Source organism: Delphinus delphis, chromosome 7, assembly GCF_949987515.2.
Source record: "Delphinus delphis chromosome 7, mDelDel1.2, whole genome shotgun sequence".
Classification (NCBI taxonomy): Eukaryota; Metazoa; Chordata; class Mammalia; order Artiodactyla; family Delphinidae; genus Delphinus; species Delphinus delphis.
Genome location: NC_082689.1, coordinates 93,670,447 through 93,686,910, shown reverse-complemented (window position 1 = coordinate 93,686,910; position 16,464 = coordinate 93,670,447). Strand labels below are relative to the sequence as shown.

Here is a 16,464-nt window from a genome sequence, read left to right as displayed (position 1 = left end):
CATGCCCCTTAAAGGTATCAAATTGTTTAGTAATAGTAAAATGCCATTTTAACATTATGCTTCACACTCATACAAAACAATCAACAATAACCTTTAGAGCCAAATCTTAAAAGTTCAGCTTCTAAGCAAGCAACATTATGACAAGTAGAAAAGAGTTCAGTTTCATTTGGGGCTGCATTCATGCTTCTGAGGCCAAAAATATAGAATTTTGAATCACTAATGTTAACACTAACATGTTCCAAATGCATGCCTTGCGCATGGGCACTTGCACACGCATGTGCACACGCACACTCTCTCTTTCTCATTCTTATTCTCTCTGCTGCCCCCATGCCCCGCCCTCCCTCGCTCTCCCACTGTCCTCTCCACATACAGATATATAGTCATATGAAAGACAGAGAACACAGGGTAAATAACAGATAACAAAAACTGGTTGGGGAATTTTATAAAAGACATAAAAATCATGAAAACACTTACTTCATCAGCCACCATACACCTGGAAAAAATAAAAATAAAACCAAATTAATCTCTTAATTACCAAAGTCAGCCATTTAAAAAGTTCTGATCGAGTCGCTTGCCACAAAATAGTTTACAAATGTTAAAGTACTAAGCCAGAGAGAGGTGTTTATAAGTGTGCATGAGAAAATGGGCCATTGCTGATTTATAAGACTCTCCAGCTGCCAACAGCATATGGATGTGGGAGTGTTAGAGTTTCAGGTGTACTGTTTCCTACATCCCACCAATGGCGACAGCTACAATGACCCTTCAAAATGTGAGCAAAATGGCAAGTGACTGTACCAATGACTTCCCTCTGTACCAATGACTTCCCTCCGTACCAATAAACCTTAAAATTGGTCTTCCCTAGAGATTAGAAGAATGCTGTATTAAAGTGCATTAGCATGTTATAGGTAAAAGTATATACGCTATATTATACACGCTAAGCCTATTTTCAAGCTGAATTTTGGTTCCTACTATTATTTTACTGAGTTCTCTCTTCTCTGTTCTTTCTTGTTAACCTATAGAAGTAAATTCTATCCACTGAAAATTGAGGATGGGGACATAAACTGAGGTCCTAAGTAGAAGAAAAAACCAAAGAGCAAAGAGAAAGAATAGCAGATATGGTCAAGATCATGAGGGGTCCCTTAGAAACAGTGAGTACATTGTAAGGAGAAAAACCTCTCTCTTAACTGAGGGGATTTCCAGGCAATGTAAAAAAAATACTGGAATATTATAAAAATCAGAGAGGAAAAAAGTCCCTATTTGTATTTTTTCCTTCCTTTATTCCCAATGGCCTTGACATTATACAATACTACATGGTTTCTTTTAACATAAGACACAAATTAATAATTTGGTAATAAATATATCATTAAGGAATAAGTTACAAGTAAAATGGAATTTCGTTCTTAAAATGAAAAAAGATGTCAGGTTACATATTAAGTATTTTTATGGAAAAATAAAACACAAATACTTTAACTGAAATTTAAAACATATGCAAGAGTAAAAAGTTTATTACATTTTTTGCAAACAAGCCTAAAAAGCAGAAAACTAAAAAGCAATACTTTGAAAAATATGACTTATTTCCAGGAAGATTCATGCATATACCTACTTTTTCATTGTAAAATCCAACTCAAATTTGGAAAAGATGTCACTTCAAGTATATATGATATATTGAGTGCCTACTATGTACCTGGCTCTGTCCTATGTGCTAGGGATATAGCAGTGAATTTAAAAGTCTTTCCCTCCTAGAGGGTGACTGGAAGAATTTCTGACAATGAACAAATAAATGATTCAAGTGGTGATACATGCTATTAAAAAAAACTAAAACAGGGTAGGTGGAATAGGGAAATAAGGGAGGAGCTATTTTATAGGGTGGTCAGGAATAATCTTTATGATAAGGCAATTCCAACAGATCTGAACAAATCACAAATTTAATGAGGAAGGGAATCATGAGAAAATCTGGAGGAAGGGTACTCTCAGCAAAGGGATGAGCAAGTGCAAGAGCCCTGAGATAAGATGGTTATGATGTAGTTAAGCAGGAGGAAGGAAGCTAACATGATTAAAGTGGACTGAGTCATGGAAAATGGTAGAAAATAAGGTTGGAAGCGCCTAGGGTCCTGACCACGGTGAACCTTATATGCAATGGCACGAAGTCTAGATTTTATTAGAAACCTTTGGAAGTAAGCAACATTTTACCTTTTAAAAAGATTACTCTGCCTTCTAGAGAATAAACTGTAGAGGGCAAGAGCAGAAGCACAGAAAGCAGTCAGGAGGCACCTGAAGTAGACCAGGAAAGGAAAAAGGATAGATGGATGCATGGTAGAGATGACGGAGGTGAGAAGTGGTCAGTTTAGGTACATTTTGAAAGTACAGCCAACAGGATTTGCTGATCGATTGGGATGTGGATATAAAATGAGAGACAGAGAAAAATGAATCTTAAGATACTGTCTTAAGCAATTAACTGAAAAATGGGGGTAATGCACTCACTGAGACAGGAAAGGCTGGGAGAGGAGTAGGTTTGGAGATGATAATCCAAAGTTCGGTTTGGACGTGTAACCTTTGTGATATCCATCAGATACCCGAGTTGAACTGTTGAGTGGGCCACTGGATATGTGAGTTGGGGGAATGGTAGGGAACTGGAGATATAATAAATCTGAGACTCATTAGAATGTAATGGCTTTGGAATGAGAAAGGATCCAGGGTATTCTGTAATATGATAACTTGACTGTGGCTTGTTTTCCTCTATGCCCAACTCCAAGTTCCTTAACTTTCTAAAGAGAAGCAGAGGCTGTGACCTGAAGGCTGCTAGATAAGGTTTATGACTCTAGTGAAGAACTGGTATGCAACTAAATTGCCCTGTGGGTGGCTAACTGATTGAAAAGCAGCATCAGAGCCCCAGGCAACAACTAAGGGCTGTGGATAGCTGGATTGGCTTGGCTTTCAAGTATCTGAAGACCCCAGTTGTAAGAGTATCTTGGAGCCCTCTGGATATGCTGGATTTTAACAGGAGACAAGTGGGCTTTCCTGACTTTGGAAACTAGGGCAGTTCAAGTACATCAGAGAGCACTGGGCTTCCTTCAGGTATCTCTAGTGGGGCTGTCCTTCAACTTTAGGCACTACATCTATCCCGACCTCTGGCATTCCTGCTATTAAGGGCAGTTCAGCAACCAGACCTGATTTCCAATGAGCTATCACAGAAAAATAACAGATCATGTGAGAGGCCCAAACATTTGAAAAAGCAGAATACAAGTGAATAATCAGAACACATATCTAGTGAAAGAGAAGTGCTAGAAAAGATAAAAACCTACACAAAAATTGTTTCAGCACCTAAGTAAATTCTAATGCAACACACACACACACACACACACTCATACACACACACTCTCTTCCATGATTTCCAGACTAAAATGAGTAAATGAATTTTGAAAAAAATGTGATCATTATTGACACCTGAGCAGACTAGAAGATGAAGTGCAAAGATTATCTCAAAGCACAGAGCAGAAAGTTAAATAAATGGAAGTAGTGAAGGAAAAGAAAAAAACAAACAAACAAAAACATTTGAAGGATAGATCCAGAAAACTAATGTGAAAAATAGGTGTTCAAAAGAGGAAAAGACACACCATATGAAGGAGAGAGAACAATTAAGTAAATAATAAAAGAAAATTTCTCTGGGCTAAAGAAACACCTCTGGTGGATAATTGAAAAGGGTAACCATGTTTCAGGGTGAATTGAAGAGAAAAGACAAGTATCTACTCACATCCTTATAAAATTCATTAATCTTATAAATAAAGAAAAAAACCTTGTAAGTATTCAGACAGAAAGAACAATTATCATTAAGGGAAAAAACAAGTGTATTGGAATTTTATCATCAACACCAGAGACTAAAAAACAATGGAAGCTAATCTAGACTACTTGAAAGGAAAGCAGAAGAACTCATGGATCTTATATCCAGCTGAGATACCCATTAATTAAAAGGGATGACAAAAAGATATTTGAGGTTAACCAAGATCTCCAAGATTATATCACTCAAGCAAACCATCTGAGGAAACATACTTAAGAAAAATAGCCAAACAATAAAAACACCTTAACACAGATTCAAGATAGGAGAAGATGAAAAGGAAATCTGGTGAGCAATATGTATGAATTTAATGGATGATGTGTATTCTAAATAAGGACTCTAGAGGAAGGGACACATTCTGAAAATCTGAATGTGCAAAATTGAAGGGAGGTAACAAAGGAGAGGGGACACTAAAATTATTCTAAAGCAGAATACCAAACAGATGATATTTAAAGCCAGGAGACTAAATGAGATCACCTAGGAAGAAGAGAAGAGAGCTACTGACTGAGCCGTGGAGCACTCCAACAATCAGAGGTCACGAAAGGGAGAAGGATCCAGCAAGGGAAACTGAGGACTGTCCAGTAATGTAGAAAGACACAAGAAGAATGTAGTGACCTAGAAGCCAAGTTAAGAAAGTGTTTTGAGAAGGAGAGAATGAACGACTATAACAAATGCTGCTGAGAAGTCTAGTGAAATGAGGTCTAAGAACTGATCATTTGATTCATAGCTCTGACAAGAGCAACTCTGATACAACAGTAGGGAACAAAAGCCCTACCTGAATGGGTTCAAGAGAGAATGGGAAGAGAGGAAGGGGAGAGAGTGAGTAGAGATTATTGTCTTAAGGAATTATCCTGTAAAGGAAGCAAAGAAATATGGTAGTAGCCAGCAGGAAAACTAGGGTACAGAGAAGATTTTTTAAAGATAGAATAGTATACATAATCCCATAAATATCTTATTGGCTCTATGAGTGCAACATCTGTGGATCAGGAACTTGGGAATCAAGTCAAGACAATAAATAAAAATAAGAAGGTAGCTATGCATGAAGATGATAACAGAAGCAGAAATGAATGAGATTCTCCTGTGTAAACTGTAAAAAGGAGGGAATTTTTTTCATGGCTAGATCCTCGGGAAACATTCTTACTTCAAAAGCAAAGGGAAGGAACTAAAAGTATTCAAGGAGGTGGAGAACAAGGAGCAGGGACTAAGAAGTCCAGGGGAAACACATCCACCACAGGGTAAATGCGTTAACAGTGTCTAACGCCACGAAGATGTTGCCAAGGATGAGGGCTAAAAGGCCACCATACTAAGTTATCAGGAGCTCACTTGTAAGCTCACGTGCAATCCTCACTTGTTAGGAGGACTGTGGATAGTAAAAAAGGGAGGCGACAGATACAGAGTAATCAGAAAGGAAGTTTGGTAGCAAAAAGAAAAGAAAAATTAAAAATAGGGCAGTAGCTATATAACATGTTGGAAACCTGAACAGTGGGCATGGAGTCAACAGCGAGAAGGGAAACAAGAAAGATGACTGATGGAGACCATAATATAAAAAGGGAAAATAGAGCTAATCCAATTTCTCATTTCATAAAAATTTTACATCGCATTTGAATGAAACTAAAGTCTACTTTGTAAATGAAGGACTGTCCATAATTACTTTATATCCAAGGAAATAAAAACAGCTTTTTCTCCCATTGGGAAATGGCAAATACAATTTGAATTATAGGGACTTTAACCTACAGCTAAAAAGAAAACTTCCTTCATTAAAGAATATTCATTGTATTTGCTAAACCTGGTTTGGTATGCCAACAGCTATGCAATTTTATCTGAATTTTACAAGCAGTTCAGTTTTCCATTTTTACAAAAAATAAATTATTCTTTGTTCCAAATTCATTGTTAATTGTTTCAATCATAATTTATCCATCTTGGCTGCAGACATCAAAAAGCAACTTTTCATTTCACTGAGCTGTTAACAAAACCTTAAGGCCCCTTACATTAATCATCCACTTACAGTATCACGGCATCCATACCTCTGGTGTTTGCAGCAGCTGTATCTATGATGCACATGCTCAGTGTTTGCTATTTTTAACCCAAATTCTTATACAGATAGAAAAGAGAAAACTGAACAGCAGTATACTTTCCTGACAATCACTTTACATACCAGCTAAATTTCTAATCTAATACTCATAGAACTGAATAATTTATGTTTAACCTGATGCTTTTCTCCAATTTCTTTATATTAAAACACCACGTTTTCTATAATTAACACCCATATCTCTTTTGAATAAATCATGTCTGTAAAAAGAAAACAGAAAAACTCTCCAAGAGAATATTTTGATTACACTGAGAATTTAATGCTCTAACTCTGTTTTGAATCATAAGTACAGAATTCAGGACTCAGTACGAGAAAACAGGATCTGCTTAATCAATTACCATGCATCTCTTGGCTTCAGAAGTGGGCTATTACCCCAAGGAGAATACTGACCTTTTGGCTACTGGATTTTGCTAACTGTCCATTAGCAGGAATCAACAATTTAATATATATATATATATATGGTTGATAACATACTACCATACCACTCTTTACTATGGTATATTTGACCAATGCTAACTTAACGTTACTTTAATAAATCCACCCACTCTCCCTTACAGACCAAGCTACAGGGACCATGAGTTCAGAGGACCAAGTCATAACATTTTTTCCAGCCACAGCAGTGTCTTAAAATACTTTTCCCCATAATTATCAAAGTTCAACGTGATAAAATGGCCTTTGTTTTATTTGTTTAGCTTTAATGTTATTTATTTTTGGAATTGGAGATACATTATATGCACACGATTTAAGAGGTACAAAAGTAGAAAATCTCTCTTCAACCCCTATTCCTCAAGGATGTCCCAGATGTTTGGCTGCTCTGAAGGCAATAAAGTAACCAATTTCTCGGGTAGCCTTCTGGAAATAGTCTTTGTAAGCACAAGTTATTATATGTGTGGGTATGTGTGCAGGTGTATATAAATATACATGTATATTTTTTTTACTTTTATTTATTTATTTATTTTTTAAACATCTTTATTGGAGTACAATTGCCCCACAATGGTATTTATATGTCACAAATAATAACGTAAGATTTACACCTTTACTGATTTTGTGTAAAATCCCAAAAGTGCACAATATAATATTGTAACATGATACTAACATGAACATGATAAAAGGAAAAAATTGAGGTTGAAAATTAGAAAAACATTCTTTGCTTTGGCAAATGGCAAGTAGATGTGGTCAGGACACCTTCAGCTTCAGCTCTCATCTAGCCTGACCTCTTCTTGGTGTCTGGGATAGAACAACCACTTCCTGCAAAAGCTCTCCTCAGCTTCCCAGCGATCCTGACTCTCTTCCTAGCTTTCATCTTCTGCCCCATTCCCTGGTGCCTCCTCTTCCACCCACCCTTTTTTTTTTGTGGTACGCGGGCCTCTCACTGTTGTGGCCTCTCCTGTTGTGGAGCACAGGCTCCGGACGCGCAGGCTCAGTGGCCATGGCTCAAGGGCCCAGCCGCTCCGCGGCATGTGGGATCCTCCCAGACCGGGGCACGAACCCGCGTCCCCTGCATGGACAGGCGTACCCTCAACCACTGCGCCACCAGGAAAGCCCCACCCACCCTCTTTAGTGTTCAGTCTTTAGTCATTCTCTCCTTGTGCTCTACCTAAATCCCTAAAGCTATCATCCATTCTCATAGTTTTAAGTATCACACATATACAACTCCTAAATCTGTACCTAAGGCTTTTACAATATACTCCAGATAGATCCACATTTAAAACCTCTTTTTGGACTCTTTTCCCGGAATATCCTGAAGTTCTTATGACATACAATGCATGTTTATATTTGAAACTAAAGCTAATTAAGCCCCAGATTTAAAAAAAAACAAAAAACAGTCAAACCTCTGGAGGGTTTATTTAAACAACTGATTTGAGTCTGTGATTCTTACCCTTGAGTCGGAAATTTCTGTTACAAATAAAAACTACAAAACAACAGTATTTATTTTGGTTGCATATCAAATCGGTCTGCTGCATTTCTGTAAAAGCTTAGAGCACTGCTCTTATTTGCAAGCATATAATTAAATATATCCTAGACCTCTATATCCAGCTTCTTAGTCTCATCTGTTTTATGAAACGACTAAGCCAAGTAAGCTGAGCTGTGATAAAATGAGGTAAGATAGTACTTTGTAAAGGGAATACCATAAAAACTTTACTGCTGTTATGATGGTGATGATAAGTTCTATTCAATAGGGACTTCCCTAGTGGCTCAGTGAGTTAAGACTCTGAGCTCCCAATGCAGGGGGCCCGGGTTTGATCCCAGGGAATGTTGTGCATGTTGCAACTAAGAGTTCGCATGCTACAACTAAGGAGATGGCAAGCCGCAACTAAGGAGCTCGCAAGCCACAACTAAGGAGCCTGTCTGCTGCAACTAAGACCCAGCGGAACCAAATAAATTTAAAAAAAAAGAAAAAGTTCTGTTCAATAAAATCCAAATAGGGCTTCCCTGGTGGCGCAGTGGTTGAGAGCCTGCCTGCCAATGCAGGGGTCGCGGATTCAAGCCCTGGTCCAGGAGGATCCCACATGTCGCGGAGCAGCTGGGCCCATGCACCACGGCTGCTGAGCCTGCGCTCTGGAGCCCATGAGCCGCAGCTACTGAGCCCACGTGCTACAATTGCTGAAGGCTGCACTCCTGGAACCCGTGCTCCGCAACAGGGGAGGGCACCGTGGTGAGAGGCCCACGCACCGCGGCGAGGAGTGGCCCCTGCTCGCCGCAGCTGGAGAGGGTCCATGAGCAGCAACGAAGACCCAACACAGCCAAAAATAAATAAATAAATAAAATAAACTTACCAAAAAAAAATCCAAATAATTATCTTCACTGTCAGTAAGTAAATACTGGCAATGAATAAAGGGAAGATACAGAGGACAGCAGCTTCCAGTTTAGCCGTTATTAATGGAAGGAAATTTGACTGACTTTAAAAACTGGTTTTATAAACACTGTTTCCATAAGGATGCAGTGCAAGAAAAGAAACAACTCAAAATGGCTTAATTGCTAAAGATAATTAATATATCATATAACATATAGCAAGAAATCTAGGGTGGGATGGTTCCAGGTGATAAATTCAGTAGGTAACTCATGTCATCTTTCTACTGTGTCATCCTAAGTAGCTCTAGACAACATATCCTTACCCACCAATGTTCAGAGGCACATGGAAGGTATACCCAAAGAATTCTAGAGTCTGTTGACAGGGAAGGAAAAGGAGAAAGACTTTACGTGAAGCAACCCACATCTGCTGCATATTTGAAAAACAGGTTAAAATAACATTTAGTGTTTTCTTTTGTGTTAGTTCTTTACCTATTATGAAACACATACAGGAAGGATATAAAAGCCTGGTAATAATTTCAAGGTACATAAGAGATGTGGGGTATTATAAACAAATCCTTGTGTATACCAAAAGACCAAAGAAGTTTTAAGAAGAATTGCTTTTCCTGTTCATGAGTTTTTAAAAATTAAACTAGTCCCTAATGCATGATAATATTTTGAAAATATTATGCTTCGTTAGTCTGACTTCATTAGCACAAAATTACCCTATAACTTTTACAAGAGCAAAACAGGAAATAGTCTCTGCATCCTCCTAAATTGTTTTTAAAAAAGGTGTATCTCAGCTGTTTTGAGAGAATTATTATTGTTTTCAGGATGTATAATAATTCCCACTGGGCCATTATACCACATATTAGCTTCGACGCAATTATTTATTCTTGTTTATAAAACTGCAGGTCAAAACAGTTGATTATTCCTGCAGTAATTAGTGGAGAATTTTTAGGGCTTAATTAGACAATAACATTCATTACAATATTTTGGAGTTAAAAACAAAAACATAGTTCATATAAAAAAGCAACTAAGAAGTAAGTCAGCTCTGCGTGATCTAGTCTAAAGAGACTTTATAAGTAGTAAAAATGATTTACAGTTTTAGAATTCCTTAATAAAGACATGTGCACCACTGATACTTAAATGTTGCTAGGTAGATGGAGGAATAAGTTAAATAGTTTTATTACAAACTGAGAGCTCTCTCAGAATATGGTAGGACAATAACCTTTTGTTTACAAATTCCTTTTGGCCTAGTTTTTGGACTTATTGAATTATATGTTAATAAAACCTGAGCACTTCTATTATAGTCTCTATCTTGTGGAGATGTGAGGGTGAATTAAGGCAAGTATATATCAAAAATGATTTTCAGTTTCAATAACCACCAAACACAAAATATTCATTTAGTCATTCACCAAGTATTCATTTGAGCACCACACATAGTGCTAGGCCCTTGGTCTGACCAGGACACAAACATATAAGCCATAAGTGTACTAAGTGTTACTAATGTTATGCACCCTTTCGGGGTAAAGACTGTAAGGCAAAAATAGGGGATTAGTCACTTCTATCCACATGTTCAATAAAGGTTACATTGAGAGGGACTTCCCTGGCAGTCCACTGGTTAAGACTCTGAGCTTCCACTGCAGGAGACACGGGTTTGATCCCTGGTTGGGGAACTAAGATCCTGCGTGCCGAACAGCACAGCTGAAGAAATAAAAGGTTTAAAACATTGGCTGGGTTCAGACTTCTCTGGTGGCGCAGTGGTTAAGGATCTGCCTGCCAATGCAGGAGACACAGGTTCAATCCCTGGTTTGGGAAGATCCCACATGCCGCGGAGCAAGTACGCCTGTGCGCCACAACTACAAAGCCTGCGCTCTAGAATCCACGTGCCATAACTACTGAGTGCACACACCACAACCACTGAAGCCTTCACGCTCTAGGGCCCGCATGCCACAACTACTGAAGCAAGCATGCCTAGAGTCCGTGCTGTGCAACAAGAGAAGCCAGCGAAATGAGAAGCCCATGCACTGCAATGAAGAGGAGCCCCCGCGCGCCACAACTAGAGTAAGCCTGAGTGCAGCACTGAAGACCCAATGCAGCCATACATAAATACATAAATAAATAAATTAAATTAAATTAAATTCAAGTCATGCTTAAAAAAATATATTGGCTGGGTTCAAAATGAATGCCTCAAGCAGGTCCTCATATCTGAGTAATCATCAAGCTCATTTCAAAAGAAAATATTCTCCAAAAAACTTACTGTTAATTAAGAATTTTTTATGTCAAATAAGAACAAACTCAAAACTAGGTACAAATTCCTTATACTTAGAGTTTAGAAAGTATTTTTAAAATGAGAACACTTTTACAAAATGAAGAATAAACCACAAAATAAAAATAATTCTACTTAGCAATATTAATTTAATACGATAGATGGTGTCATTTTGCAGAAACTGAATTGATGCTTTGGGGTTTTACGGTGAAAAGAAATAGCTTTCTATCTACTTAATATATAAACTGTATCCATATCCTGTATTTACTTTTTTTTTTTTGCAATACGCGGGGCTCTCACTGTCATGGCCTCTCCGGTTGCGGAGCACAGGCTCCGGACGCGCAGGCTCAGCGGCCATGGCTCACGGGCCCAGCCGCTCCGTGGCATGTGGTAACCTCCTGGACCGGGGAACGAACCCATGTCCCCTGCATCAGCAGGTGTACTCTCAACCACTGCGCCACCAGGGAAGCCCATGTATTTACTTTTTTAATGAGAGAGAATTTACAGCTGCACAAAGTATAAACCCAAACAGTAATGACCAAAATAGGTAGGCCTATTTTCCCCCTCACTCCGTCCCTTCTGCCACTGAACAGGAAGCTTGGAGTTAGTAGTCCATGCTGGAGCAGCAGCCAAGATGTCAGAGCCACACCTCTACAATTTTTTTGTTCTTTCTTCCTGGCAGGTCAAAAGATAGCTGTGACAATTCCAGGTTTGGCATCACTGTTTGATGCAGGAAGAAAGGAAGAGGACAAAAGGATACATGCCAACTGGGTTGACCCCATTTTAACAGGTTTTCCCAGAATCCCTATTCAGTAACTTCTACTAATGTCTCATTGGCTACACTGTGTCACATAACCACTCCTAGTTGAAATGGAGCTTAGAAAAGTGGGGTTTTAGCTGGTCATTCAGACACTCCCCCCCACCAGGGTTGGGTTGTGTCAGTGAGGGAAAAAGGGAATAAAGGTTTTGGGGAAAGTAACATCAGGCTCTGCCACAAATTCCAAGGCCAAGTTTAAGAAGTGATTTGGAAACACTGTAGACACCTCAATCACATAAATATCAAGTCAACTCTGAGGTGTTATGGAAATCTGTATCAAACAGGTATATAACTATGACTATAATTAAGAGGAGAAAAATTCTTCATTTCATATGGACTATCATGGTTACTGATATGTTAAAGTTCAGAAGCTAAAAAAATCAATCAGTTCCATCATGAGTATGATGTTCTGCATGCATGTACCCCTTTTTGCCAGGTGATACCTCAATTATTCTCTTTTCTCTGTTCCAAGTGTTGTAAAAACCTTTATTCATTCAGCATTCCATAATAAGAAGTATTTGGTGTGGATGTATGTGGGAGGAGAGATGCCTCACACAACCCTAAATGCAAAACAGAGTACCAAATGCCTGATTTTAAACTAGTTATTCAGATAATCCAGAATATTCTTATAGTACTGTTCTTTGGGTTATACTCTAAAGGAGAACTCAGCACTTAACAATTAAAGAGAATTCTCACTCCCTTAAAACAAGAGTTTGCATATTACCGTCCATATGTCAAATCTGGCCTATCAATTTTTTTTTGAAAATAAAATTTTATTGGAACACAGTCCTGCTTACTCATTTAATATTATCAATAGTTGCTCTTGTGCAACAAAAACAAAAGTGAGTACTAGTGACAGAGACTATATGACACGCAAGGCCTAAAGTATTTATTATCTGGCCCTTTATAGAAAAAGTTTGCAAATATCTATCTTAGAATACATCCATGGTGACCTGAAGGAAGTTTCTGGTACAGTGCCAATGGGCTATGAATTTAGCTTGATACATAAAACACTTCTATTAAGACTGGATGAAGAAACAAAATGTGGATTTATCAGAAGAGTGAACACACAGAGCACATACCAATAGATGTAAATTTTATAGGGAATAAATTCAAAGCACTATACTTGAGTGTAAAAACAGAATTGTTATAAATTCAGAATTGAGGAAATACAAAATAATAGTAGAAAAAAGAAATCAGGGACTTCCCTGATGGCGCAGTGGTTAAGAATCCGCCTGCCAATGCAGGGGACACAGGTTTGAGCCCTGTTCCAGGTAGATCCCACATGCCGTGGAGCAACTAAGCCCGTGCGCCACAACTACTAAGCCTGCGCTTTACAGCCCGCGAGCCACAACTACTGAGCCCGCATGCCACAACTACTGAAGCCCATGTGCCCTAGAGCCCATGCGCCACAACTACTGAGCCCATGTGCTACAACTACTGAAGCCCACATGCCTAGAGCCTGTGCTCTGCAACGAGAAGCCACCGCAATGAGAAGCCCGTGCACCGCAACGAATAGTAGCCCCCACTCACTGCAACTAGTGAAGCCGGTGCGTAGCAATGAAGACCAAAAGCAGCCAAAAAAATAAATAGAAAAAAGAAAGAAAAAGAAAAGAAATCAGACCCTATATATAAAAACGGCAACAATGTTACAGAGATAACCGATTAGAGAAAAGTTGTCTCAAACCGAAAAGAATCTTCCGCTTCACTCTCTCTGACCAAATACTGAGATCTTTCTCTTTCAAAAGCATATTACCAGCATTCTTTATAAATAACACCCAACTCAATTATAAGTTAACATCACAGAATATTAAGCAAAATAACATTTTTATAACATTTTGACATCATCATCTTGTGACTTAAAGTGCCTAAAAAAAATCTGCTAATCTTGTATGCTTTTAAGAACATAAATTGAAAGACTATAAAATCCAATCTAGGAATTGAGGTGTGATAGTCAAACAACTACAGTTTATATGTCTTCACTCTCATTCCTTCCTACTCTAAACCCTAAGTCTCTGGTCTTCTTTCCCATAACATGGTACGTGTTTTTAAAATCTGTGAATATTAGTTGATGGCATACTTAATATGCCATCTGTTGAATGCACCGTAAAGATCTAACACTGTCTGAGGTTGTTGTTTAAAAATACCATATTACTAAAAAACAATCCAATCCAATAAATGGGCGGAAGACCTACATAGACATTTCTCCAAAGAATACATACAGATGGCCAACAAACACGTGAAACGATACTCAACATCACTAATTACTAGAGAAATGCAAGTCAAAACTACAATGAGGTATCACCTCGCACCAGTCAGAATGGCCATCATCAAAAAATCTATAAACAATAAATGCTGGAGAGGGTGTGAAGAAAAGGGAACCCTCTTACACTGTTGGTGGGAATATAAATGGACACAGCCACTATGGAGAACAGTATGGAGGTTCCTTAAAAAGCTAAAAATAGAACTACCATATGACCCAGCAATCCTACTCCTGGGCATATACCCAGAGGAAACCATAATTCAAAAAGATACATGCACCCCAATGTTCACTGCAGCACTACTTACAATAGCCAGGACGTGGAAGGAAACTAAATGTCCACCAACAGAGGAATGGATAAAGATGTGGTACATATATACAATGGAATATTACTCAGCCATAAAAAGGAATGAAACTGTGCCATTTGCAGAGATGTGGATGGACCTAGAGACTGTCATACGGAGTGAAGTCAGAAAGAGAAAAACAAATATCGTATAATATCGCTTTTATGTGGAATCTAGATAAATGATACAGATGAACTTATATGCAAAGCAGAAATAGAGACACAGATGTAGTGAACAAATGTATGGATACCAAAGAGGGGTGGGTGGGTGAGATGAATTGGGAGATTGGGATTGACATATATACACTGCTATGTATAAAACAGATAACTAATGAGAACCTACTGTAGAGCACAGGGAACTCTACTCAGCTCCCTGCGGTGACCTAAATGGGAAGGAGTTCCAAAAAAGAGGGGATATATGTATATGTATAGCTGATTCACTTTGCTGTACAGCAGAAACTAACACAACATTGTAAAGCAAATATACCTCAATAAAAATTAATTTAAAAATACTTAGGACAGTAGTAGCCACAGGGAAAACTGAATAAAATGTAGATTCCCATGTTGAACCCCATCCCCTCCCCCCAAAGAGTCTTTATTCAGTATATCTGGAACAGGAATATGTATTCTTAGTAAGCTTCCAGGCAATTCTGATGCACTGGTAAGAGGCAACTGTTAGAAAAACGTTGTGCTGGGTTAAACATAACTGTTGTCAGAAACAGAGTTACAGATGTAGAAAACAAACTTATGGTTACCAGCAGGTAAAGGGGGGAGGGATAAATTGGAAGATTGGGATTGACATATACACACTGCTATATATACAATAGATAACTAATAAGAACCTAGTGTATAGCACAGGGAACTCTATTCAATACTCTGTAATGGCCTATATGGGAAAAGGATCTAAAAAAGAGTGGATATACGTTTATGTATAGCTGATTCCCCTTGCTGTACACCTGAAACTAACACAACATTGTAAATCAACTGTACTTCAATAAAAATTTTTTTTAAAAAAGAAAGAAAATTGTCAGCTGAATCCTCAGAGAAGTAGTGGTGATCATGTGTGTAGATCGATTCTCTGCTGAGTTCAGCTCTGGGGCAAGAGACAGACCAGGCTCAAAGGAAAGGTGAAGTGAATGCAAAGCATATATACAATATAATCTAGAAGAGTAGGAAAGGTACCATAAAGAAAACGTCTTGACCACAGATGCCACAATTTCAATTTCTTGAACTTTACCATAAAGCAACAACTCCTTGAAACCAAAATGTTCGATATATAAATCAACAAGAGAAAGAGAAATTCACCTTCTCAAGTATAGTAAACCAACACATATTAAAGGATTTGGCAAGAGATCTCACCCAGTGGAGTGTAAGGTTAGAGACCAAGGATGTAGGAATTCCTCCACTGACTGAATGGACTTAAGCAAGACCAAATGCAGAGGGTTTTCTCCACCTTCCCCTTTCCCTTAAGTATCACAGAGTCTCTTGTGTGCAGTGTGGTGATAACGAGCAAAGGTTCTACTCTAGGGACTGGTGATTAGTTGTTTTTCTAAACTTATTAGATGGACATTTAGGACTACAATAATCTGTGAGACTGCTGAATCAGTTGTTTCCAAACCAAACAAAATTCGACTACAGAATATTGCCTTTGAATTAGTAAATGGAAACACAATAACTGCCCTGGGAGCCCAGTTGTACTGAAGACTGGAATCCAGTTACACTCAATAATGGAGAACCTCTCCATCTAAGGATGAGCAGCATGAACACTGAAGGGCAGGGTGGGCAGGGGACAGTCCAAGAGATGCACAGTGTCAGGGGATTTGCTCTAATGGGGTCACTGTGAAATAACAAGTTATTATTGAAAAAAAAAAGAAAAAGAAAATTGTCAATATATTCAAAAAGAAAGAAAAATACCACATTTCTTTTTTCAGCTTTTTGAGGTATGGTTTATATGTAAAAATTACATGTTTAAGATATACAATATGATATTTTGATATACGTATAACATCACAATCAAGTTAATTAACATATTCATCACTTCCCACAGTTGCCATTTTTTGT

General features: G+C 38.2%; 1 protein-coding gene across 2 annotated transcripts in view; it reads right to left on the bottom strand.

Annotated features, from left to right (window-relative positions):
• ZRANB3 (zinc finger RANBP2-type containing 3) overlaps positions 1-16,464 on the bottom strand; it is a 261,258-nt gene that overhangs the window by 149,669 nt on the left and 95,125 nt on the right. For both annotated transcript variants that reach the window (XM_060016888.1, XM_060016889.1), the window contains one exon: positions 475-493. In XM_060016888.1, coding sequence (XP_059872871.1) covers positions 475-493 — 19 coding nt within the window. The remainder of the gene's footprint in view (positions 1-474; positions 494-16,464) is intronic.